At 40.4% G+C, this 26,048-nt stretch overlaps 1 protein-coding gene across 3 annotated transcripts in view; it reads left to right on the top strand.

Moving 5' to 3' along the window:
- The window catches only part of dop1a (DOP1 leucine zipper like protein A), a 43,260-nt gene that overhangs the window by 12,546 nt on the left and 4,666 nt on the right, over nt 1–26,048 (top strand). For 2 of the 3 annotated variants that reach the window (XM_007252997.4, XM_007252996.4), the window contains exons 11-35: nt 24–143; nt 1,467–1,554; nt 2,033–2,062; nt 3,305–3,526; nt 7,521–8,016; nt 8,599–8,873; nt 8,975–9,127; nt 10,216–10,316; nt 10,727–10,998; nt 11,124–13,221; nt 14,340–14,451; nt 15,627–15,812; nt 17,972–18,097; nt 19,182–19,316; nt 20,103–20,158; nt 20,624–20,728; nt 21,278–21,344; nt 21,793–21,937; nt 22,030–22,109; nt 23,316–23,425; nt 24,238–24,387; nt 24,492–24,553; nt 24,883–25,035; nt 25,388–25,524; nt 25,914–25,969. In XM_007252997.4, the coding sequence (XP_007253059.3) occupies nt 24–143; nt 1,467–1,554; nt 2,033–2,062; nt 3,305–3,526; nt 7,521–8,016; nt 8,599–8,873; nt 8,975–9,127; nt 10,216–10,316; nt 10,727–10,998; nt 11,124–13,221; nt 14,340–14,451; nt 15,627–15,812; nt 17,972–18,097; nt 19,182–19,316; nt 20,103–20,158; nt 20,624–20,728; nt 21,278–21,344; nt 21,793–21,937; nt 22,030–22,109; nt 23,316–23,425; nt 24,238–24,387; nt 24,492–24,553; nt 24,883–25,035; nt 25,388–25,524; nt 25,914–25,969 (5,535 nt within the window). The remainder of the gene's footprint in view (nt 1–23; nt 144–1,466; nt 1,555–2,032; nt 2,063–3,304; nt 3,527–7,520; nt 8,017–8,598; nt 8,874–8,974; nt 9,128–10,215; nt 10,317–10,726; nt 10,999–11,123; nt 13,222–14,339; nt 14,452–15,626; nt 15,813–17,971; nt 18,098–19,181; nt 19,317–20,102; nt 20,159–20,623; nt 20,729–21,277; nt 21,345–21,792; nt 21,938–22,029; nt 22,110–23,315; nt 23,426–24,237; nt 24,388–24,491; nt 24,554–24,882; nt 25,036–25,387; nt 25,525–25,913; nt 25,970–26,048) is intronic. The other variant, XM_007252998.4, reaches the window with a different exon arrangement.

Genomic DNA, 26,048 nt, shown 5'->3' with positions numbered 1-26,048 from the left:
CTTGTTTTTCCTTCTTTCTCCAGCAAACTCAGAGAGAACAAGAAAACAGCGGAGCTCATTAAAACAGCCAACCTCTTATTCAACTCGTTTGAGCCGTACTACATGTGGGATTATATCGCACGCTGCTTTGAGGAGGGATGCAGGTGTGTATGATCCATTCTTTATGAAATTTTGACAGCATATAAAGTGAAAATCTGTGTAAATCAGTGGCTTGCATGGTTTTCAAAATTTTAATCAAATAAAAAACTCAAAACGTGTGACGTGTAAAATAAGTATTCAGCCCCCTATATCAATACTAAGTAAAGCCACATTTCGCTGCAATTACAGCTGCAAGTCTTTTGGGGTGTTTCTATGTTTCTACCAGCTTTGCACATCTAGAAACTGAGATTTTTGCCCATTCTTCTTTGGAAAATAGCGTTTTTGAACAGCAATTTTCATGTCTTGCCACAAATGCTCACTGCGATTTAGGTCAGGACCTAACAATCTAAGTAATTCCACTGTAGCTCTATGCTCTTTGGCTCTTTGTTTAAGGTCATTTTCTTGCTCATCTTCCCCTCAACTCTGAACAGCTTTGTTGTCCCTGCTGAAGAAAAGCACCCACACAGCATGATGCTCCCACCACCATGTTTCACAGTGGGGATGGTGTGTTTAGGGTGATGAGCAGGGTTAATTTAATGCCACACAAAGCACTCTTTGGCCTCATCTGACCACAGCACCATCTTCCACGTTTGCTGTGTCCCTTACATAGCTCTCTTTCAACAATGGTGTTCTTTTTGCCACTGTTCAATAAAGGCCAGATTTGTGGAGTACACAACACATAATTGTCCTGTGGACAGTTGGCTGTTTCTCTGACCAGTGCTCTCCTTACTAGATCTGTCAATTTGAGTGGACAGCCATGTCTTGGTAGGTTTTTTTAGTTTAGTTAATTTTTTGGATGATAGATTTTTCAGTGTTTCTTGGGATGCTTAAAGCTTGGGATATGTTTTTATAACCTAAACCTGCTTTAAACCTCTCCACAACTTTATCTCTAACCTGTCTGGAGAGTTCCTTGTTCTTCATGATGCTGTTTGTTCACAAACCACTGAGTTCTTCACAGAACAAGTGTTTATATTTATACTGAGACTAAATTACACAAAGCTGGACTCTATTAGCTAATTAAGTGACTTTTGAAGGCAGTTGATTGATCTGGATTTTATGTTGGGTTTTCGGAGTAAAGTAGGGTAGGGGCTAAAAATGTCTTTTTATTAAAATAAAAAAAAGTATATATACTGTATATATTCATTTCATTTCACAAGTATGTGCTTCTTTGTGTAGGTCTATCGCTTAAAATCTCAGTAAATCTCATTAGGCTTGTGGTTGTAAGGTGGCAAAATGTAAAAAAAAAGTTCAAAGGATATGAATACTTTTGCAAGCTATTGTATGTGTGACCTTCTTTTTTAATATTTAAGTTCTGCCCTGTCTTGTAGGCGGACTCAGAGCGGTTCTGACCCGTCATCACTCTCTCTGGTTGAGTTCTGTCAGCTGGTTGACTTTCTGTTGGACATCGTCTCTCTGGTAACACACTCACTAACACATGAAACACATGAAAGCACATGAGAGTTTATATCACACTTCATTTACAGTTACGAACACCCACAAGTGATCTCTGGTGTGTGTGTGTTTGTGTATGTGTGTTACTGTGAATGTAGTGTGTGATATGACAGTACAGTACAGTGTTCATTGGCTAGCATTAGCTTCCTGTTAGTAGATAATCTCTTCTTCAGCTCCTGTTCTCCACTGTGCTAAATCTCTGTAGAAAAGCCTTCATAATGTCTCTCAGCTCAGCATTAACTTTATTAGCCGTCAGTAGAGTAAGAATAGTGACTCTAGTGTGTCTTAACTCTAAAATATGTGAGAGATTTAGAGCTGGGTGCTTGCTATCTGTTTGCTGCCGATACGCTCTGCTTACCTTTCTCTGTTGAAAACCTCTATTCTCTCTCTATGTCTCTCTCTTGCTTTCTTTCTTTCTCTGTCTGTCTTTTTCTCCTCAAAGCCCACTAGAAGCATGAGAGTGATCTGCCAGGTACAGTACTGCTCTTCTTTCCTCTTCAGCCTCCTTTGCACTGATATACTCTTCTACTAATTCTTATGCACCATGTGTCCAGTTAGGGGTTATTTTTAGTTTTTGTTGCACACATTTTAGTTTTTTTGTTTTTGTTTGTACTTCACGAGTGGTGTTGGTTGAGTTGTGTCTGTTTTTAACCATCTAATGAGTTTTACATTGAAAATATATTTGTTTAGGTTACATATTGTATAAAATACAGCCCATCATGTTTATATTTGAAAAATATCAATTATTTAATTAGATTTACCATATTGTTCGCACTAATCCTTTAATTTCCCCAAGAATTGTCAGTGCGCCTCATAATCTGGTGTGCCTTATGTATGAATTTTACCAGTCAATTTGTAAGGACCAGTAAAACCACTCAGCCAAATTGCAAAACTGGAGTAGCATTAGCATTAGCCGCTAACCACTATTTCCCCATTCAGAGGGGAGTATTGTCGGCTGGTAGCCTGCTGGTTACCCCGGCTAGCACTGCTGGATTTGCATTAGCATTACCCTCTAACTGCGCTTGCTATTTTCCCATTCAGAGGGAAGTAATATCGGCCTGCGGTCTGCTGCTGACCCCGGCTAGCACTGCTGCAGTAGCATTAGCATTACCCGCTAATCATGCTTGCTATTTCCCCATTCAGGGGGGAGTATTGTCGGCTAGTAGCCTGCTGCTGACCCCAGCTAGCACTGCTGGAGCGGTTAGCTGCTAATGCTAATGCTCTAGCCTTTTGTGTTGCAAAAATTTGTAAATCTAAGCTTACCGTAAATAAACAAAATCACTTTACTCACCCAAATAAACAGTCTTCAGGAGAGGAATCTGTGTAGATTAACATCCAGCGCTTGTTTGACTTGAAGAATGTTTTTTTTTTTATTATTAAAGTTTTGTTTTCTTAGCTTAGCTTTACTTAGTTAGCTACCCCTCCCACCACCCAGTGGCGTGACCTGCTGAATTAAAAGTTCCTTAGTGTCTTTTAAAATCTGGTGCGCCTTATGTATGAATATAGACCAGAAAATAAATGAATGTTCATTGATAGTGCGCCTTATAATACAGCATGCCTTTTAGTGCGAAAAATACGGTACTTATACGCATGCCCTACTATGTTATATCTAAAAGCACCACAGTGCCATATTTGCCAGTTTGATTAAAGCTAAAGAAAGAGTTTTTCAGCAGACTGCAGACTCTCACACCTCTTTTTCTCTCTCTCTCTACAGGAGACGTATATAGAGATACAGACCGAGCACCTGCCCCAGCTCTTGTTGCGGATGGTCTCTGCTCTGACTGGCCACCTGAGGGCGCTGTGTCTGGGAGAGCTCACACACTGCCTGCGCCTCTGCTCCAAGATCCTCAGCAAAGTTCAGCCTCCGCTGGTCTCCCCCCTTACTCTGCCCTCCACCGGGACCATGGCAGCAGCCCGGGACCCTGAGGGCCGGCGGGTGAGTAAACAACACGTTTACCAGACATTGCAGTGCATTGAACAGTTATAACTCAGACATACAGTTAGAGCCTTAAATACTTGACGCATAGAGCTGGGTATTGTTTTAAAATTGTTAATACTGATACCAATGCAATACTTTGAATTTGATACAGATACCCAAACAATATATTTTTTGATAGCTTTTTTGATTGTGACATGAGCAATTTTTCCCTACCCATATTGCTGAATGCAGTTATTTGTAAAAAAAAAAATCAGTATTAGATTGGCAAAATTAAATTAGAATTATATTAGTGGTGTCAATCACTTAAAGATGAATTATAATCATGATTTTTTTTTTAGTTCTGGTAATTCCCTGTATTATCGTGAGGGGATAGAAATAATAGTTTAGTGTGAGAGAGAGAGAGAGAGAGAGAGAGAGAAAGAAAGTCTGAGAGTCTGAGAATCTTCAGCACACCATTGGTGCATAAATGCACGTCATCCAAAGTATAATTTTTTTAGGCCTTTCGATACTTGGTATAACTGAGACATTTTAGTCTGTGTTTTTTTTATTGAATTTTGATACCCAGCCATAGTGACACAAACTTTTTGGCAAGATTTGGCCTCTGCATGCCTCCATACAGGATTTGAAATAAAATAAATACGATTTTTAAAGCGTAAACCTTCAGGTTTAATTCAAGGGGTTGAACAAATATGTCCTATGAAACATATAGAGTTACAGACATTTTTCTACAAAGCCTCTTTTCAGGAGCTGAAAAGTAATTGGACAAAAAAAACCTTGCCATAAATAAAATGTTAATTTTTGATACTTTGCTAAAAGTCTGTTTTAGGTAATGACTGCCTGAAGTGACATCACCAAACACTGGGTTTTCGTTCTCATTTATGGTGCTTTACTAGACCTTTACTGTAGCTGTCTTCAGTTGTTGCTGGTTTGTGATTCTTTTTACGTTTAGTTTTGTCTTAAGCAAAGGAAAATACTGCTCGATCAGGTTGAGATCTAGTGATTGACTTGGGCACTGTGGAATATTCCATTTCTGTGCCTTAGAAAATGTTTTGGGTCATTGTCTATCTGTACTGTGAAGCACTGTCTAATTGACCTTTCTGAATTTGGTTGAATCTGAGCAGAAAGTAAATCCTTTACACATTAGAATGTATCCTTCTGCTTCTGACTTGTGCCACATCTTTTGTAAACATGAGTGACCCAGTGCCACTGGAAGCGATGCACGCCCATACCACCGCCACCATGTTTTATAGAAGATGCAGTGAGCTTTGTGTTGAGCCGCTCCAAGCCTTTTCCATGCTTTCTGCATTTTAATACTTTTCCTATCATTCCAGTACAGTACTGGTTGATCTTAGTTTCATTTGTCCAAAGAATGCTGTTCCAGAACTGGGCTGGCTGCTTCTTTAGATGTTTTTTTGGAGCTGGGAGATCCAGTACATCGACATGCCTTGCAAAAAAAAAAGTACCAGAGGACACGTACCGCAACTAAATACATAAGCATTGTTATTATTATTATTATTATACAGACATCATGCCCTGTGTGTAAATTAACTTCATTTACTTTCCATGGATTTTACGAGAAGTGCGTTCCATTTTGTCCAGCTCATATCAGTCATGGACAACACATAGGGGGCATGTAGTCATCAAACGTGAATCTCTGATTTAGAAACATAGCTTTGTTTGGGTGCCTTTCTTGTCCCTGTGCCTTGTCCAGCTTTGCTGTAAGTCAGGTCTACAGCACGTTGTGCCAGAATTTCTTCACTCTAATGTACAAAACTTTAGATCTGTAGTAATAATAGTCATATATTATAAACTGGCTGGGATTAATTCTGCTACAGTGCTTTAGAAAGCAGGCCTGAACTTTGTGTTACCATGCCCATTTTAGTCCCAGCAGGATAAGCCTGGCTTGTTTGGCCTGTTCGGACTATTCCTTATGGGTTCTGGCCTAGAAACAACCATCCGGCCAATGCATCCTGTTACATGCCTCCATCCCAGCTAACCTGCGTGGGGCAGTCAAAGGCCTCGCTCATTGGCCTTTGACTGGAGTGTATGAGGGTACATGTGCTGTGGCCTGTCTGCTACCTGACTGAGCCTCTATGTGTGTGTGTGTGTGTATGTCTGTGTGTGTGCTCACAAAGTAAGCCATGCCAGACTCCCTGGTGGTGCCAGGGCGCAGAGGCAACAAGGCAGAGCGTGTCGTGCTCAGCTGCTCTCCTCCGTCTCAACGGACGCCAAGCAAATTCTCCCTCTCCCAGGGGGCGCTGTGGTCCACCGAAGCATAAAACCTCTCCACGCACCATCCAGCCTCTGTGAAAACGCTCCAAACCCCCTCAGAGCCCCCCGAGCATTGCTACCATCTGAGTCCAGCACTGGGGAGCCTCAGGGTTACATGCTGGGAACCATTGAAGTGTGGTGCCCTGGGTGTCTGTTCGCGAGCCTGCTGGGATCAAGGCTAGGTGGAAAGGGCTGCAGTGCATTGTGGGAGCAGTTAAGCACAGACTGGGCAGCAGCTGGGCCTGCTTGTGAGGAACAGAGGCACGGTCAGACTGGAGCGGAACTCGATACATCTCATTGCGTAGTTAACTATGAATGAAGGGTAGTGGACAGCAGTTCAACTGATCCCATTTGCTTCATACCGGCTGCATCTCTCAAAATGGCCAGTAATTAGCAACGTGGTACTCTGAGAGGGTATCTCCCCTGCTAGATACAGGCATACACACAGTATCAAATATTATACAGTGACTTGCAAAAGTATTCATATGCCTTAAACTTAAAATAAATGGTGTCACCTTTCATCCACAAACTTAAATGTATTTAATTGAGATTTAAAGTGCTAGACCAACAAAAAGTGAAAAAAAAATGATACATGTTTTTTGTAATTTTAATCAAATAAAAATCTGAAAAATGTGTCATTCAAACGTTTTCGTCCCTGTTTACTCTGAAACCCCTAAACAAAATCTAAGCTGTTGGAGGCTGCAAAAGACTTTAGGAGAGATTAGGAAGGAGATTCACCTTCCAGCTTGTTAGAATGGCCCAGTCAAAGTCTTGGCCAAAATCCAATTGAGCATCTTTGGTAAGACATGAAAATTGCTGTTCACAGACGCTCTCCATTCAACCTTGCCATGCTTCAGCTATTTTGCAAAGAAGAATGGGAAAAAAATATAAAAAAGATTTTGATTACAATTTTTAACCATGTATTTTTTTTCGTTCCACATCACAAGTATGTGCTACTTTTACTTATAATCTCAGTAAAATACATTTAAATTTAAATTTGTCAAACATTTTATATTTAATGTAAAAGTTTCTTTTTGGTGCAAAAATGACATAAGTAGGAAACAAAATTACAAGAAAAAAGGATTGGGCCATATAATGTATATTGTTATTCATTTTATACCATTTGTGTTGTTGCATATATATGTATATATATATAAATACATTTTTCTCATACATTTTTTAATAAAATGGTCCAAAATCCAGTGTGATTTTTTTTGCAGTTAATTGCCAGGGCCTTTAACGAAAACAGATGAACTAAAAACTGAAACTGAAACTGAGCTTTGGAAATGCAATTTAAAAATTGTGGAGATAAGTGAGAACTATTTCCCACACATTCAAAAAATAGGGGTGTTCTAAAGGTTTTGTCTGTGTGTGTGTTTTATTTATGTGCTGCAATGCCACAGAAATGTAAATTGAACATTTTCAATAAACAAGTTTTAATAAATTTGCAACACTTTTCACTATTAATGCATTTCCAAAGAGCACCACACTCTACCCTGGTTGCGATTTGATTGTGTCATTAACGTTGTTGTTGGTATGGTGCTGTATGTCTGGATGATTTTTTTGCTGAATAATCAGTGCATCTATAATGTATGTTTTAAAGACACATACAAATATTGGCATAGTTTAAGTGTCATAATGATTATTGTTGTAATCCATTTTCTTCTTCTTGTCTCTCTCTCTCTTTTTCTCTGTCTCTCTGACTCTCTCACTTTACCAGGCTCTCCCTGCACCGCTGGAGGCTTCGGTCAGTGAGGAGGTGTTTGAGGACCGGGAGAATCCCCCCAGCAGTCGTTCTTCAGAGAGCGGCTTCTCTGACTTTGTTCAGTACCAGGCTGAGAACGGACAACATGCCGACACCGCTCCACCTCCAGAGGGCGATGACCCCAGACCGGTCCGACCCAAACCCAAAGGATCCGCTCCTGCCCCCCACAGTAAACCGCAGGACACGCCGGTGATGCAGCGCTGCTTGGAGCACTTCCAGCAGTTCCTGTGCAGCCTGTTGAAACTGTACATCGTCCCTGGCGATGGTGGAGGCTTACGGATGGACACGCTGAGAGTGGCGGGGCCGGAGGAGAGGGAGTGTTCGTCTGAGCAGAAGGAGTACGCGGCTGCATTCACTGCAGCCTGTCAGCTCTTTCTAGAGTGCTCCAGTTTCCCTGTGTACGTCGCAGAGGGCAACATGAAGTCCTCATCCACCAGAGAAGAGCAAGCGGGTATGAACATGTTGGAGTTGGAGTCTGCTACTGAACTATGGAGTTTTGGTCGAGGTGCACATTAGCCATAAGCCATAAATCTGGAAGGCATTAGTTTCTCAGGGGGTCCTGGGGTAATTTTAGTCTCGTCCAGAGTCATCTCTGAGTTTCGTCATCTCGCGTTTAATAAAATAGCTATTTGTCAACGCACCATAATAATACTTTAGGCATGTGATCCACGTAAACAAAACAGTGAGTGGACGTAGAGGAGCTCCTAAACGTGATGTAAAAAAAAAAAAGTCCAAAAAACTCACTAGTCCTCCTGTTTTTTTTTGTTGCAGTCTGGATGCAAGAGTTTTAGCACTAAGACATATTTTGTGACATATTTTAACAGACATCCCCCTGAGAAACATTTTTTTTTTTTTTTTTTTTTTTTTTTTTTACTTTATATTGCCATTTTTCACCTTACAGCTTGTCAGCAAAAGCATGTGTACAGCTGGCCATGACAGGGAGCTCAAAGCATGATTTGTATTTATAGCAGTGGTGTAAAAGTGACAATGAATAATTCTGACATATTGCTTCTATAAATCATTTCGTTTTCAGATGGGGAGAGCATACTTCCACCAGCGTGGCTGCAGACTCTGATGGATGCCTGCTGCTCTGCGACGGACTTCAGTATCCAGGCCGTAGCCATTTCCCTGGTGATGGACCTGGTGGGCCTCACACAGTCCGTTGCAATGGTGACCGCTGAGCGTGTGGCCAGTCCTGACTCTGGCCAGCCAATGAGTCCCAGCCAGGGGCGAGTTGCCGTAGTGATCAGACCGCCACTTACTCAGGGCATTCTGAAGTACATTGCTGAGAAAACAAATTTCTTTAAGGTGCAGATTTAGATTTCTTTCCACCTTTCCATCGTCCATTTTTCCTTTTAGCTGCACCTTCTTTGTTCATCATTCCTGTTTCTCTCTGTCGCCCCCTGTAGAGCGTGGCACTGATTCTTTGGGAACAGTTGGGGGAGTCGACCCCACAGCATCATCAGCGCAGTGTTGAGCTTTTCTACCAACTCCACAATCTGGTTCCCTCATCCAGCATCTGTGAGGACGTCATCAGCCAGCAGCTCATGCACCGGGACAAGGTGTGTAGAGACACAAACACACATACATACACACACACACACCAACGTGTATACATACGACAGGAAAGCACCACCTACTTTATCTGCGTTCTTGCCCCTGCCAAAACTTACCTAATAACCACAAGAACACATCACATCGTCCACCGTCCAGCAGGGTTAGCTGAGCTGATTCGTGTTAAAACAAATCTGTCTAAAACTGTAAAATATATACACAATATACACATTGCCAAAAAAATAAGATGTTTTGGAATAGTCTCACTTGAACTAAACTTCAAGATGGCCAGTTCCAAGTGTTTGTAAGAGGTGCTTCCAATATCGCTGGGTGGTGAAGTAATGCAAAGGCATTCTCTGAAGAGATGGAGCTCCATCCAGTACCTTTAGGACAAACTAGAGCTGTTTACACCTGGTCACTTCATTCGTCTTGAGTATTAGGACTTTCTGATCTGGATAAGGTCAAATAAAATAAATATTTATTTTTAAACACACCCAAAATGCTTTTAAATCATATTTTAAAACATATCCAGTTGTTAAAAGCCACTTTAAGAGGTTGTCTAAAAAGTTAACAGGCTAGTTTAGTTACTGTGCCTTTAAGACTGATGTATTTACAGCTCTGGAAAAAATAAGAGGCCACTTAAAAATAATGAGTTTCTTTTATTTTACCAAATTGAAAACCTCTGGAATATAATTAAGAGGAAGATGGATGATAACAAGCCATCAAACCAAGATAAACTGCTTGAATTTTTGCACCAGGAGTGGAGGAGTTTGGAATTTGGGGGAAATGTTGTCTGTGGTTTATAGAATAAAACAACAATGTTCATTTTACTCAAACTTATACCTATAAAAAGCAACATCAGAGAAACAAATTCCGAAACTGAAGTGGTCTCTTATTTTTTTCCAGTGCTGTAAATACATGCAGTTCAATAAAGAGCACAGTTTAGTTTAAAACGCTTTTGTTTTTATGTAGCCAACTGTAAAATTCCAATTTTTGATTGTTAAACCAATTATTTTATTGGTTAATGTTTTCAGTTATACATTTACACTGTACTTGCTTCCTTAATTGCCTTTTTTCTACTATTTTACCTTCTCAGAGGATTCGTTTGGAGGCCCACGTGAAGTTCTCTGTTTTGTGGCATCTAACCAGAGACCTAAACATCACAAAATCATCCCCGTTCAGCCGCACTTTTGACAGGTAATGTCTTATATATGTACACAGACATGACGCAGACTGAGACAGAAATTAGTATTGTGTCCCATGTAAGCGAAAGTGATTTCTTTCTTTTCTGAGTTACTTGTCTTGTTTGAACGTTCAGTTCTTGCCAGGTGCCTTTGGTTATAATTATTACCATTCACTGTGCTGTCCGCTGTGGGTGGTAATGCCTCAATGCCGTATTTCTTGAATATAAGTAATTTTTGCCACCATGGAAAAGAGCTTCCGACTATTGAAAAGACTATTTTTTGATCTAATGCATCTGAGGAATTATCCTCTGAAATATCACAAGACTAAATGAGAAGAGCTGTTGTTGCTTGTGTTTATTTGCATTAAAGACACTAATCTTTGCAACCTATATTTTTTAATTATTTCTTGTTTATACCTGGCAGGTCCCTCTTTATTATGTTGGACAGTTTGAGTTACTGGGACGGTTCGGCGAGTGCCGTGGGCCGGGCCTGGCTCAATCAGGTTTTGCAGAGGCATGATATTGCCAGAGTTTTGGAACCACTCCTATTGTTGCTGCTACACCCTAAAACCCACCGTGTGTCTATCCAACGTGTGCAAGCCCAGCGCCACTGGGCCTGGGCTTTCCCCAACCCATCAGAAGCCGAGACAGAGCCTCCTGTGCCTGCATGTATGGGAGATGCCACGTGTTCTGAAAGTAAGTGTTAGTTTATTTTTGTAATAATGCCATACATGTGGGTCATAAATAAGAGTAGAAGAAAACTTTACTTGTTTTTATTGTTTCTATTCCATTATTTTAACCATATATTACATGTTTTCCAGCCTACTGTCGACTGTCTGGAGACACCCTTAGGGTGGTGCAGACTAGAGGCCTTCCCCTAGATGATATGGAGCCTTTCAGCCTTACGGTCAACCCTCTGAGCGACAGTCTTTCACTGTTGAGCCTTAGCAGTGAGAACCTACAGCTCTGTGGAGAATATCAACCTCCGGACCAGCAGGGGGAGCACCAGAGCTCTGATTCCAGTGGCTCTCAGTCTTCCACCATAGACAACGGCAGCTTTGATGAGGTAGAGGGCAGCTGTACCACAGTGGATCAAACTGGTTCTCTGGAAGAGGAGTCTCTAGACAGGTCAGTTACTGAGGTTGTTGCAGAGCTGGTGGACAGAGTAGTGCAGATGGTGGGGGAAAGGTCCGTGGGAACGCCTTCACCTCCAGAGACATGGGCTCAGACGGATTCAGACAGCTCTAACTCCTCCTCGGACGCGTCTGCTGAGCCACAGGTTAATCCAGGGTTCTTCCCAGGTGGCCAGCCTTTAACGTTACCTGAACTTGTAGCCGGAGGTACGCTAGAATTCTTGTCCGTGGCATCCACGGACATGGTGGACGATGAGCCTCGTGAAGGGATGACTCGGCACAGCTCGTCACCATCGATCATTACTCTTCCGGACAGCAGTGGACGTGGCACGCCAGAGCACAGCCTGCGTCCGGATGACCCCCAGGCTCGGAAACGCAGCCACAGCAGCACCCAGCTGAGCCTCAAGGGAAAAATAATGGAGAAGCTGGCTGACAAATCGCCCGGTGCCAAGCCTAAAGTCAAGAAGGCCAAGAGAAAAGAGGAGGAGAGGCGGAAGGCCATTCAGGCTGAGAAGAGCCGACCTCCTAGCATCTTCTTTGGGGACAGCCTGGACCTGGAGAACTGGTACAGCTGTGGGGAAGGTGAGGTATCCGAGATCGAGAGTGATGTAGGATCACCGAGCGGTGGAGCTTCAGGAGTTCCCAATGCGTCACGTTCTTGCACATCGCCGTCCCGCTTCAATGTCCACCCACTTTACCAGCACGTCTTGCTCTACCTTCAGCTCTATGACTCGTCTCGTACCCTGCACGCCCTTTCGGCCATAGCAGCCATGCTGCGAACAGCTCCAGCTAGCTTTGTAAGCGCCATTAGCACTACTAGCATCAACAACACCTACACCCCACAGCTTTCTCTGTTGCAGAACCTTCTGGCGCGCCATCGCGTCTCTGTCATGGGCAAAGACTTCTACTGCCTGATCCCACAAGATTCCCACTCGCACTCCTTCCGCAGTGCCATGTACCTGGAAATTGTCATCTCCCTCTGCCTTTACTTCCTACGTAGCTATTACTCCGCCCATGTTGCGGCCACAACGCAGGATTTAGCGGGGAACCGCTCCATGCAGCTGACCAGCGTGGAGGTGCTGACACTTCTCTTCTGCGAGTTGGCCAAAGTAACTGGCGCCTCGGCCAAAGGATTCGCAAGTTTCATCAGTGACGTCCTATCCAAGTGCAAGGTCCAGAAGGTGACTCTGCACTGCCTGCTCTCCTCCATCTTCAGCGCACAAAAGTGGCACGATCAGCGGGTGCGAGGCTCCAACGTGGCTGCTGTGGAGGAAGGTATGACTGAGGAAAGCATCATTAACCTGTCCGAGGACCAGCTTGACGGGTGCAGCGCTGTGCAGTCACAGCTTCTGCGGCTGCTGCAAAGCCTGGTGGTGCTGGAGCACCATGTGATGGTGCCAGGCGAGGAGGGTGGGGAAGCAGGACTTCAGGGGGCAGGGGCTGCCGGGGGTGGAGCCAGTGGAGGCGGTGCCAGTGGAGGTGGTTTTGAACTTCTGGGTGGGGAAGTGGAGCATGTGAACCCTCAGCAGCCGATGGCATCGCTACAGTACCTGCCAGGCCAGCCAATCACAGCGCAGGGAATGTTCCTGTGTGCCGTGATCCGGGCACTGCACCAGCACCATGCCTGCAAGATGCATCCGCAGTGGATCAGTCTCATCACAGCCACACTGCCCTACATGGGGCGGGTGCTGCGGCGTGTGGTGGCGTCGGTCACCTTGCAGCTGTGCAGGAACTTGGACAACCTCATCCAGCAGTACCGCTATGAGACGGGACTTACTGATGCCAGGTACGCCCCCTATCATCACCGGTGGGTACTGTAGGTTACAGATTAGGTGACCTAGTATTTATTTAGCTTTACTGTCACATTAAAGCCTTATCTCAATTATCTCAATTTAGTTTTTTACTCTGTTTGACACCATCAGCAACAAGTAACAACAAGCCCAAATAAACACAATTGGCCATGATTTCTCTGGGGGTGGGTAGATGGTGCTCGCTGTCCCCCATCACTCCTATTTCAAGTGATGGGGGAAAGTCCTGATAAATGGGTGGGTTCATTGACTAATCTAGATTGTAAAAAGAACTTGGTCAAAAATATCAAAAAAGATAACACACTACTACACAACAATAAATAAACTAAATAATCATATGTGTGTATTTAAAGGAAGAAACACTATATTATTTCCAGATTAAATCCCTTCCTGTTGCCAAAAGGTTTTAAATATGCGTGTATCCGTAGTTCTGTGGTGTATAAAATATATAGTCCTATATTTATCCACAAGATGGCACTGTTTATCTGCAGCTGATATTTTATTTGTCAATTTTAAGGGATTTTAATAGGTGTTTATTATTTATTTTTCTGTCTAATATTTTGAATTGTTGAGAGTATCCAAAGACATTTCATACTTAAGGTACACATTTTACAATGTTTGCTGTATTTTACAGTTTTACACCCTCTACACACCCTCTTGTAACCATTTACTATAAAACCTTAAACTGAATTGTACAAGTAATATAAATGTATAATATAACTGTCTGTACTTTATTTGAATGCAGTTACTGTAAATTACATATGTAGTTTTAGTAAGATGATTTAAAGTAGTTTCACTGTAGACAGATGTTTACTTAAAACGCCATTATTGTAATTAAGCATTCACTATTCACTATTCACTAGTTATTACTGAGATTTTTATTTCTCTACAAACAATTAATTTAAGTTAATATCTTAATTAACAATTAAGTTTGCTGTGTACATACTGGTACCTTTGTACATACGGTCCAAACTTTAGACTGTTACTACATGTATACAGTATAATATCTGTCCATAGAGACATTTTTCAGCACAATTCATTATTGAAATGTGTGACTGTAACATTATGCATGGATGTGCTTATTATATTATCTCAGGCCCCAGTGGATGGCGTTGTGTATCCCCCCTGACCTCATTCTCACTGTACTGGAGGGAGTCACGGCCATCATCCACTACTGTCTGCTGGACCCATCATCACAGTACCACCAGGTGAGGGAGCCATAGCTCTATTTTTCTTCATCTGCAGTGGCTTGCAAAAGAATTCATACCCCATACTTACCTTACAACCACTAGGGTAATGTATTTTATTGAGATTTTAGGTGACAGATCGACACAAATTAGCACATAATTGTGAAGTGGAATGAACATGGTTTTCAAAATTTTAATCTAATAAAAATATTGTGTGTTATCAAAAATATTCAGCCCCTTTACTCTGAACCCCCAAAATAAAATCCAATGCAGTCAACTGCCTTCAGAAGCCACTTAATTAGTTAACAGAGACACACTGTGTGTAATTCAGTCTTAGTATAAATACACCTGTTCTATGAAGGCCTTAGAGAAGTTTAAAAGCAGGGTTACTTTATAAAAAACATATCCCAAACTTTGAGCATCCCAGGGAACATTGTTCAGTCCATCATCCAAAAAAAATTTGGCCGTCCACCCAAACTGACAGATCAAGCAAGGAAGGATGCTCACTCTGGAGGAGCTGAAGAAATCCACCGTTTAGATGGAGAATCAGTCCCCAGGACACCTATAAGTTGTGTACTTCACAAATCTGTCCTTTATGGAGGAGTGTCAAAAAGAAAACAGGTCGTCACAAGCCACGTAGGAGAGACGGCAAACATGTGGAAGAAGGTACTGCGATCAGATGAGACCAAAGTTGAACTTTTCTCAGTCTCTAGATGTGCAAAGCTGGTAGAGAAATACCCCAAAATCTTACAGCTGTAAATCAAGCGAAAGGTGGGGCTACAAAGTATTGATAGTGTTGTATAAAGTATTGACATAGGGCGGATGAATACTTTTGCACATCGCATTTTTTAGATTATTTTACAATTTTGAAAACCATGTATGATTTTTGTTCCACTTCACAATTATGTGGTACTTTGTGTTTGTCTATTACTTAAAATCTCAATACATTTAAGTTTGTGGTTGTAAAGTGACAATGTGAAAAGGTAAAAGGGCTGTGAATACTTTTACAAGCCACTTTACCTGTCCAGAACCTTCCTTTTAATTACAATGTGTTTACTTGTGAAGTTATTTCTGTTTTATAAAGGAAAATATGCATTTTGAAAGCCTATATAATTAAAATGATTTAGAATGAATGTTTATTATGCATATTATTCGTGATATAGTGTGTTGTGTTTTCTGTATCTTATCTCGTGCAGCTCCAAGTGAGTGTGGATCAGAAGCACTTGGCTGAGGCTCGTGCAGGTATTCTCTCCATCCTGCACACCATCATGTCCTCGGTCACTCTGCTGTGGAGTGTGCTGTACCTGGCGGACAGCTCTGACCGGCCTGCTGGTGCTGCTGCTGCCTGCTCCAGCTCCAACATCAACCTGGGCTCCACCAAGGTGAGGAGAACCTCATCTGGGCTGCTTTACTTCAAAATGGCTCCATAAATATGGTTAAGATGTGAACAGATAGAAATACTTAGTGCAGGTTTGATTTATTGATTTTTGAGATAAAAAGGGCACTATTGAAATCTGTTGGGAACCCTAAAGAAATTATGTTCTATATTTCTGCATGAATAAAACTACCCTGGCATATTATTATACAGTAAAAAAAAGTATATACTAATATAATATATAGTAATATATTATTACTATTATCATTATTACTGTCTCCCTCTCAAAAATACAGTTTAGTAGTAGTAATAGTACAGTAGTAAATATTATTAATAATACAAATCTACATTAACACTGTTTCATTTAAATACCCATTATAAAAATTTATTAAAACATATGTCTACAAAAAAAATAAAATTCCCATCTTCCATAAATCACTATTTACAGTTTGACTGCTTGGTCATGTTATCTATTCCAAACCTGCTTTCTTGTGGAAAGAGCATAGCTTTTCATTAAACGGCTGATTAAATATTGAGACTCTTGTTTGTAAAATAAGCAGTGGAAAGATTTTGAGCAGAAGGAAAATAAATTTCTAAATGTTAAATAGTAACATGATAAGAATGCGAGTCAGAGGCTTTTATTGTGAGGCTTGATTATTGTTTTGGAGACCTCTAGCCATTAAATGCCTGTAAAACTGACGCGTGTGCAAATGTGAGTCATGGTTATGTAATCATTATGTAAATACTCGGTTGAAAAGGAAACAGAAACAGGCTTTTTCAAATGCTTGGATTGTTCTTTGCGGTGTATTATTTCACAGTCTAGAGAAACAGTGTACCATTTGTTTAGATATATTATAAATGTATGTATATAAATAGTGTATATGTGCATAAAAAACATCAAATGCTCCAAAATGCTAAAAAATATACATATGCTGGGGTGTATTTTGTGCACAAATTTCTGAACCTTAAGTTATAAGTTGTTGGATTTGCATGGTATTTTGGGAACTGTAGTTATTTAGTAATTTTGCTATGGGAGCTCTAGTGTTCCTGGCTAGGCCTGTCACAAAGTTGAAAAAATCCAAAAATAGCTTTGCCAGTTTATTCAAAGAATCTTCCAGACTAAACAGGGATTTTGGAATGCAGTGGATAATGAAAAAAGCAAGAGGAATCAAGGTTTATGGAATAAATAACATCTAGACAGTGAGGCTTCAGAGTTCTGACTATGCAAAAAATAACCACCCTGAACTGTGAAGTTCTCAGCCTGCATATCTCAGCCTCCCGCAGTCTAAACTCCAGCCTATTCTGGCCAAGTCTTATCGTTCCCCCTCGTTCCCCCAATCACGAGTTAGTGTACATCCTTGAGGTTGACCTGACCTGAGATGATGACTAGTCTCAGCCTTTTTGGTTAGCCTGTTTTAATCTTACAACCGGTGCCATACTAATGCTGGGCGGTATACCGAAAAATAGAAAAACAACAGCAAACAGCAATTATATTTACTCAGAAAGAGACTAATGGAATTGTCTAATCGATTCGCAGTTCGGCGAAAAGTTCCGAACAGACAAGAACAGAATCGGTCCTGGGTGCGGAATCATTTATTCAGCACAAGAGATAAAACTTCATGAAACTCAGGATATGAGGTCCAAAAAAGCTTCAAGAGCAGTAACTATAGCACTATTTAAATATATTAATACTGTAGCTTAAGAATAACATATTCTAATCGCCCGTGTCATCAGGGAAGAAAAAACTCATTGATGGAATAACCTGGTCTATATATTCAGTATATTCAGGTAGTCAGCTGACCTCATTCTTTCTGCACATACTGTTGCTGAACCTAGACCTGCAGACCTGCAGAAACACCAGATCATTTACTTAGTTAAATGCACGTTGGGACTTTTTTTTTTGGCCAGGTAGTTTATATAAAATATTTACTTTTATTAAGAAAGCTGTGTTAAAGTTGTTGTTTTGTTGATTATTTTGAGTTATATTTTAACAAATAATTATAAATAAAATCAGTCTTTAAAAAAAATATATATATATTTATATAATTTGTATTATATTTATTTATATTATTTTTATTTATGTATGGATGCTGATGTTTACAGTTCAGACAGTATAAATGCTGAGAAATTCTGATGACTTTTTTTTTTCATTCTGATTCCTTCTAGAATCTTCGGCAGCAGATCCTGGAACTCCTCGGACCGATTTCTATGAACCACGGGACGCACTTCATGGCCGCCATTGCTTACGTCTGGAATGAAAGGAAACAGGTCAAAGCACCTGCCAGGAATAAGGTACATGCAGAGATTAAGATATTACAATTTTTCTTTTTACTCTCAGTGATAGCGGTACATATCTAGCAGGTTTAATATCTGGACTAGTTTGCGATTCTAAATCCAGCAAGGGGAACAGTGCTGTAACTGGATGTTGGATGTTGAGTGCAGTGAGTACAATAAGTATCTCATAATTTTCTCATCCATATTCACTTCTTTTTCTTTATGTGTTTTCATGCGCATACAATTTGTATTGCTTATTTCTTACGTACACCAGTTTTGGAAGAAAGAAATCTCCTGTGCAAGAGCATTGTTAGTTTTCGCATGTGTTTTTTGTGAAATTGTTTTGCGGGTGAACACAGACTTATTGCGGGTTCCTCCTGGTGAGAGATTGTCTAGTTTGTGTCTGCATGTTGTGTAATGTGCAAACCACACCCACTAAAAATGACAAGACAGCAAATGATGTAATTTAAAGAGTTCAATAATATGACTACTAGGGGTGTGCAATATCGTATCATAGGCAATAATATCACCAACATTTTTTAATATGGTGTTGGTGAACCATATCATACCCTGAAATATCGTACCATGTCACCCACCCCTAATTATCACATCAGGGTACTACTTTTTTTTTTTTTTTTATGTTTTTAGCAAAAAAAATTCACACTGTTCTCATTTCCCATTATTTTTACTACTATACATTTAAGCTGTTCAGTATCATTAATTTTACTTGAGTCCTGGATATATGGAGATATATGGAGTGCATTATTAGTATCATGACATTCTGGATTATTGACTTCTGTTACAGAACTGAAAGAATTCTTGTATTTTTTTTTATATTTCAGTTAGGGGTGTGCCATATCATATTGTGCAATAATAACATTTTATTTTCATTTTAAAATATTGTAATATTATTTTAGAGCCATATCGCCCACTCGTACTGAGTACTGAACTTAGCATGTATCATCCAAAACGAGCTGATATGATGAGGCTCTTGTATTGTATATTGTATCTCTTGTATCTGCTATTCTCTGAGTATTCTGTGTAAGTTGTTTAATTTCCTTTTTTAATTAATAAAAAAAGTAAGTGTAAATGTAAATTACAGGTGATCCCCACAGCCAGTGAGGAGCAGCTCCTGCTGGTGGATTTGGTGCGGTCAGTGAACGCCATGCGCACTGAGACTGTAATGCAGACTGTGAAGGAGGTTCTAAAGCAGCCGCCGGCCATCGCAAAAGAGAAGGTGCTTTAACTATGATTATTATTTTTCTTTTTTTGCGTCATAATTATTCGTTTCATTTTCCAACCTCTCTTTTTCTGAAATTTTATGATTAATTATATACTGTAATAATGTGTAAAGTTAGTCACTTCTGATTGATTCTACTGTGCTGGGCAACATCAAGAAAGCAGTTTGACCTGAAACACCCTTTATAACTTCCAAACGCCTCTAGACTTAAAGGAGAAATCCAGTGTGAAATGGACTTGAGATTTAGTGAAACATGATAACGAGTATGAACTTTGGTTGAAAAAACCACCTCTGTTCTCTTCCAGCATTCCAAAATACAGGGCTTTTAGCCAATGCTTCCAATAGGCTTACAATGCAGGTGATAGGGGCATAGCATTACACATGCAAATAAATGTCTATTTTTACACCATTAACAAGCTTAATGTAGCTCCAAACTGACAACTTTGAAAGTGCATAGATAGTAATTTAGCACAAATGGATAGGAAGGATCTATGAATTCATTCTGTGCGTTCCAGCCATTTTTTTTTGAATGACCAACTCTATGCCCCTATTACCAGCATTGTAAGCTTGTTGGGAGCATCGGCTAAAAGTGCTGTATTTTGGAATGCTGAGAGTGACCGGAGGTGGGCGATTTGACTAAAGTTTGTTCTCATTATTATGTTTCTCTAAACCCCAAGTCTGTTTCACCCCGGATTTTTACTTTAATTGAAGGAAACGTATAAATGCTGTTTAAAAAGTTCCAGCTAAAAACAGCACGTTTTTTCTCACTCTCTCTTGCTACAGAAGCACCTCTCTCTAGAAGTTTGTATGCTTCAGTTCTTCTATGCCTACGTTCAGAGGTGAGTCATCCAGATCAGTTAAATGCTTTCCAGTGCATATGTCATTTAATCTCTTATGTAATCAGACATGAAAGGGCTTTTGATAATTCTTTATTATAATCTAACAGCTGATCGTTTATCTTTATTTCTCATCTTACTTTATAGTTTTTAGTGTGCGTTAAAAAAGGGATACAGCAAAAAAGATGTCTTTTCTTAAAGTGGCAGTAAAAAAAAGTTATTAAAACAATTGATCTCTAAGCACAGAAGATAGAAACTTATCAGCCAAGAGATGTTTGGTGTCAACAGAAGATGCTAACAGACTAGCTTTGTAAACAAATAATGTCACCAGTATTGTCTGATTTTCTTATAGAATGATTTTATTCAGCATTGTTAGAGTTTTTTTTCTGTTATAACAATATTTTTCTTGTTTATCATAAAAAAAAAAACAACATTTAAAGTGTTTTTTCTCTGTTTGATCTGCTACAGGATTCCAGTGTCCAGCCTGGTGGACAGTTGGCCTTCGCTGCTCGCTCTGCTGAAGGATTCCGTTCAGCTCGGCCTTCCAGCACCAGGACAGTTCCTCATTCTAGGGTATTGCGCGCACACACACACACACACACACACACACACACACACACACACACACACACACACACACACACAAACACACTCTCACACATACATTTTTAATAAATACATTATTTTTTTTGTTTTACATATTCATTGTCACTGTCAATGACAAAATCTACTGACCAAATCCACTTTTGTCAATAACAAAGTAAATAAATGAATCAATAATTTTGGTGGCTTGGCTACCTCCTACCTGCACTCACTCCTAAAGGCTTATGTTCCCTCCCAGCCATCATTTGTTGCCAAAAGTGCTATATAAATGAAATTAAATTGAATTGGATTCAAACTTATAAATTAGATTTTTTTATGCTTAAAGGATGTACTAACAGAAATGTTCTAATTCTCTTTATATTGACTTTATTTTAGGTTTGTTCTGAAAGTAGAAACATCTTAATTGTTTTACATAACATTATTCATTCGTTTTTATACACATATATTTAGTTGGTTTACAATGTTTAATGATGTAAAATAATGTAACTATGGATGTACATTTTTGTTTTCTGTTTTTAGTGTTCTAAACGAATTCATCCTGAAGAATCCTACTCTGGAGAGCAAGAAAGACCAGCGGGAGCTACAGGTGAGAACAGCTCATCAGCTTATCATTTTACAGAAAGCTACTATAGTAGATTTCAGATTTAGTCTGTGTGTAGGTTTGTGGTGAAAGATCACATTCAGTGCTGCATTTGTGCCTAATTAGTACTTTTCTCAGTAAGATCAATAATAAGTCCATTATGGGTTTATAATACTAAATTTAGTTATTATGATACACAATATATTTCTCTGAGAGTATTTTGATTATCATCAGTGCTTAAAGAACACTTACCTTCTGTATATTAAATTGTAAAGAGTATTTAAATACCATGATGCAGTGTTTTTACCATATCGCCAACCCCAAGATTTAACGTATCGTTTCATGTTTCTGATTGTTGCCATTTTAATCATTGCAACATATCAAATCATTGTAATCATAAACTTGTTTTCTACACTGAACTAAAACTGTCTGTTCTTTAATGTTTAAAATGCAGGATGTGACCCATAAGATAGTGGAGGCCATCGGGACCATAGCGGGGTCTTCTCTGGAGCAGACCACCTGGCTGAGGAGAAACCTGGAGGTGAAGCCTTCGCCACAGATAGTGGTGGACGGGACCACTTTAGAGGCAGATGTGGAAGGTAAGAGATAATAAACACTGTGGATAAAAGACTGTTTTCATGAGCTCATGTTCACATGGAGAGTCTCTTACTGGTGTGTGTGTGTGTTTCAGATCTGATGCTCACAGTGATGGAGGCATCCAGTTTCACTCCTTCAGTCTACAGTGTTCATGCCCTCACACTGCTAGCAGAGGTAAATTTACAGTCTAGTACACGCACACACACACTTACACACACACACACACACACACACACACACACACACCGTGCCACTACCCTTCTCACATGCTGGGGTCTTCAGGCACTTGTCTCTTGGTGGTTCTACCCATTAAGCCAGTGGCCAACAAGTGCCTTCATACACTGATATGTCAAAAGTCATGGGACAGGAACTAGAATAATATCCCATGACTTTTGCCATGTACCATGAAAGCTAAACTATTGAAGCACCCGCTGTCGGGCCTTACGCCAACTCTTGTAATTCACTTTGTCTTGCCATGAGCACACTGGCCAGTGTTCAGCCTCACTCACAAGATATCACCTCACAACTTACAGCTACAGTTGTGGACATTCCCAAGCTGTCTGAACTAACATATCTTGATTAATTTATGTAGTGCTATCCAGTGACGTGAAATACCATATAAACATACTATATTTTTCACACTATAATGCACACTATCAATAAATGTTTATTTTCTGGTCTATTTTCATACATAAGGCACACCGAATTATAGGGCGCATTTTATGCGACACTAGTAACTAGTAGTAGGAACAGGGGTGTTGCCATGTTTTCCTTCTAAAGTCAAACGAGTTCTGGATGTTAATCTACACAGATTTCTCTCCTGAAACTGTTTATTTGGGTGAGTAAAGCGCTCTAGTTTCTTTACAGTAAGCTTAGATTTACAGATTTCCACTAAAGCTGGAGCATTACAATTAGCAACTGCTAGTGGCTAATGCCGCCCGACAGAACTACACTGAGGAACCCTGAGCTTGTTTTAACATGGTAAACACGCAGACCGATATACTCGCCTCTGAACAGCAAAAGAGCTAGCGCAGTGGTTATCAGCTAATGCTGATGCTGCTCCTGCAGCTCTAGCCGGGGTTAGCAGCAAGCTACAGGCCAATAATACTCACCTCTGAACAGCGGTTAGCAGCTAATGCTAATACTTCTGGAGAACTAAACTGAAACTCCTGTATAACGCTGTACTTCAGTGGAGTGGCTTTACTGCTCCTTACAACTGGTAGAATTCATACATAAGGTGTAACGGATAATAATGCGCACTGTCGATTTTTGGGAAAATGTAAGAATTTTATGTGCATCTTATAGTGCAAAAAAAAAAATGGTATACTGCACATATTCTTGACTTTGCATTGTTTCACTGTGTTTTAATGTGTGTTTCAGGTGTTGGCTCACCTGCTGGACATGGTGTTCTACAGTGATGAAAAAGAGAGGGTGATTCCCCTGCTGGTCAACATCATGCACTACGTGGTTCCTTACCTCCGCAACCACAGGTGCACTCTCCTTAAAACTTAAAACTCACACACACACAGTCACAATATCTGTCTCTCTTAATCTGGTATATGCTGAATAGATGACAATTTCTATAAATACATTTACAGTAAAGGAATTTACCTGCATCCAGCGTTCAATGACCTAAACCTTCAGCAGTGGCCAAAAGTCAAAAACAAGACATCAGTATTATGGCACAAGTTCCTAGACATTAGAGCTGGAATGGCTGGATGTTTAAAAGAGCGAAATCTGTTCGGAATGATGTTAATTATCATTGCAACACTGAAGAAGCATAGACCTATTATTTAAGAAAAACATATTTATTAAGAACAGCTGCCCACAGTGCTGCAAGTCAAGTGCGTAATGCAGAGAAGTGGAGGAGCTCAACATGTGCACCCAGAGCTGCGTGATCATAACTTTGTATTCATTTTAGCGTTTTTTTTTATTTAATACTTAGCTATATTGTGATCAACACGCGATAGCTTTATACAAAGTAAAAATAGCATTAAAAAACTCTCTACGCCACAGACCATTTTCTTGAGCCCGGCCCGAGTTCGGGTTTGGGATCGGGTCGGGCTCGGGCAGAGAATCTAAACTCGACTCAAAGCTAAGCACACTGCTAGCTGCACTATGCAACTGTGGTGAAACAGACAGTAGAATGATCCTAAGAGTTCCTTACATAAAAAAAGAGTTCCTTAAATAAAAAAGTTCCAGCAAGGGTATTATTATTTTTTATGTTATATTTTGTACAAATATATGTTCTGTGTTGTGTTTGTTATTGCTTGAAATAATACTTTCTGTTCTCCCATACCAGTGCCCACAATGCTCCCAGTTACCGTGCATGTATCCAGCTCCTGAGCAGCCTGAGTGGTTATCAGTACACTCGCAGGGCCTGGAAGAAGGAAGCTTTCGACCTGTTCATGGACCACACCTTCTTTCAGATGGATTCTTCCTGCGTTAGCCAGTGAGTGGCAGCTTTCTGAGCCTATCAATTTAATTTGTTAACTTCAGTGGGTGGAGTTTAACTGGTTTGAGCCTTCTCCTTTTTTTCTTTTTCTGCCTTTTCAGCTGGAGAGCCATCATTGACCACCTGATGACCCACGATAAGACCACGTTTAGAGATTTAATGAGTAAGTTTGTCCATTGATATCTCTGAATCATTTGTGGAATAGCAGGGATAATGTAAATTGATAAGGAAACGTTAGCTCAGGGGCCAGCTCGAAATTGCATGTTTGTGTAAGTTGTGAGGTGTTATCTTGTGAACGAGGTTAACAGCTGATTGATGTGCTCATAGCAAGGCAATGTTAAATATCAGGGTAGGATTTGAATAAGGCCTGGTAGTGGGGGCCAGATGGATGGGGTGGTGTTAATGCTATGGATGGAGGATATGGGTGGTGTATAAGAGTTTGTGTTTGTTTGTTTTACTGTTGTTCATGTGTTTGTATTCCTCTTTTATCAGCGCGAGTAGCAGTAGCACAGAGCAGCTCTTTGAATCTGTTCACGAATCGAGATGCTGAGCTGGAGCAGAGAGCAATGCTGCTAAAACGCCTTGCCTTCACCATATACAGCAGCGAGGTGGACCAGTACCAGAAATATCTACCAGACATCCAAGGTACATACGTACTTGTTTATATACAGCAAGTTTCAGCACATTGGGTCATTTTTTATGTTTTTTTTGTGTTATATACCTGCAGTGGAACCCCTACCTGGCCAAAATGTATGTTACTATGTAGCTTGTCCTCAGCTGCCGGAGCCCTGAGAGAGCACAATTGGCCTTGCACTCTCTGGGTGGGTAGATAGAGCTCTTTCCCCCCATCACTGCAAAGGGTGATGTCGATCAGCATAAGACATCTGTGAGCTGATGTATCCTTATGTATATATATATACACCTGCAATTCAGCCTGCAAAAGTCTTTGAGAGAACATTCATCCGTTGTGCTTTAAAAGCAGTTATTCGTGTTTCAGAGCGGTTGGTGGAGAGTCTGCGCCTCCCTCAGGTTCCGATCCTGCATGCGCAGGTGTTTCTATTCTTCAGGGTGCTGCTACTGCGCATGTCCCCCCAACACCTCACTTCACTGTGGCCCACCATGATCACTGAGCTGGTAAGAATACTCTTCATGCAGTTTTGTCCTAAAAACCTACATAACAACACACAATCGATGTTGTCCTGTGAAAAACATGTATCTCCATTTTTGTCCAGTTTTAGTTTACTACACAATTTGAATACACAAACATTCCACAAATGTTCCTGTGTCAACAAGCCAATAGAAATTCTCCAAGATTACCTGAGATAAACTCTTTTTACATCGACTTCAATTAAGAGTAAAGAAAGTTTTATCTCTCTGCTGTAAAGCTGCTGTTTTGGAGCTATGTGCTTTTTGTTGGACAGCAACGATATAGACATATAGCTCCTACACCACTATTAACACTTCTATACCCTTCAAGATCATCACGAATGTACCTGATGTTTTTGACTTTGTTTTCTTCTCAGGTTCAGGTGTTTTTACTAATGGAGCAGGAGCTCACAGCAGATGAGGACATCACCAGGTGAACAACCCAATACACAATACAATCTTCAAAAACTACGTTCCAAAAATATTTGGAATAGATGTTAGCGATATATGTT

The sequence above is a fragment of the Astyanax mexicanus genome, chromosome 4 (genome assembly GCF_023375975.1).
Source record: "Astyanax mexicanus isolate ESR-SI-001 chromosome 4, AstMex3_surface, whole genome shotgun sequence".
Taxonomy (NCBI): domain Eukaryota; kingdom Metazoa; phylum Chordata; class Actinopteri; order Characiformes; family Acestrorhamphidae; genus Astyanax; species Astyanax mexicanus.
The sequence above is the reverse complement of the archived record's forward strand: the minus strand, read 5'-3'. Positions and strand labels throughout refer to the sequence as shown.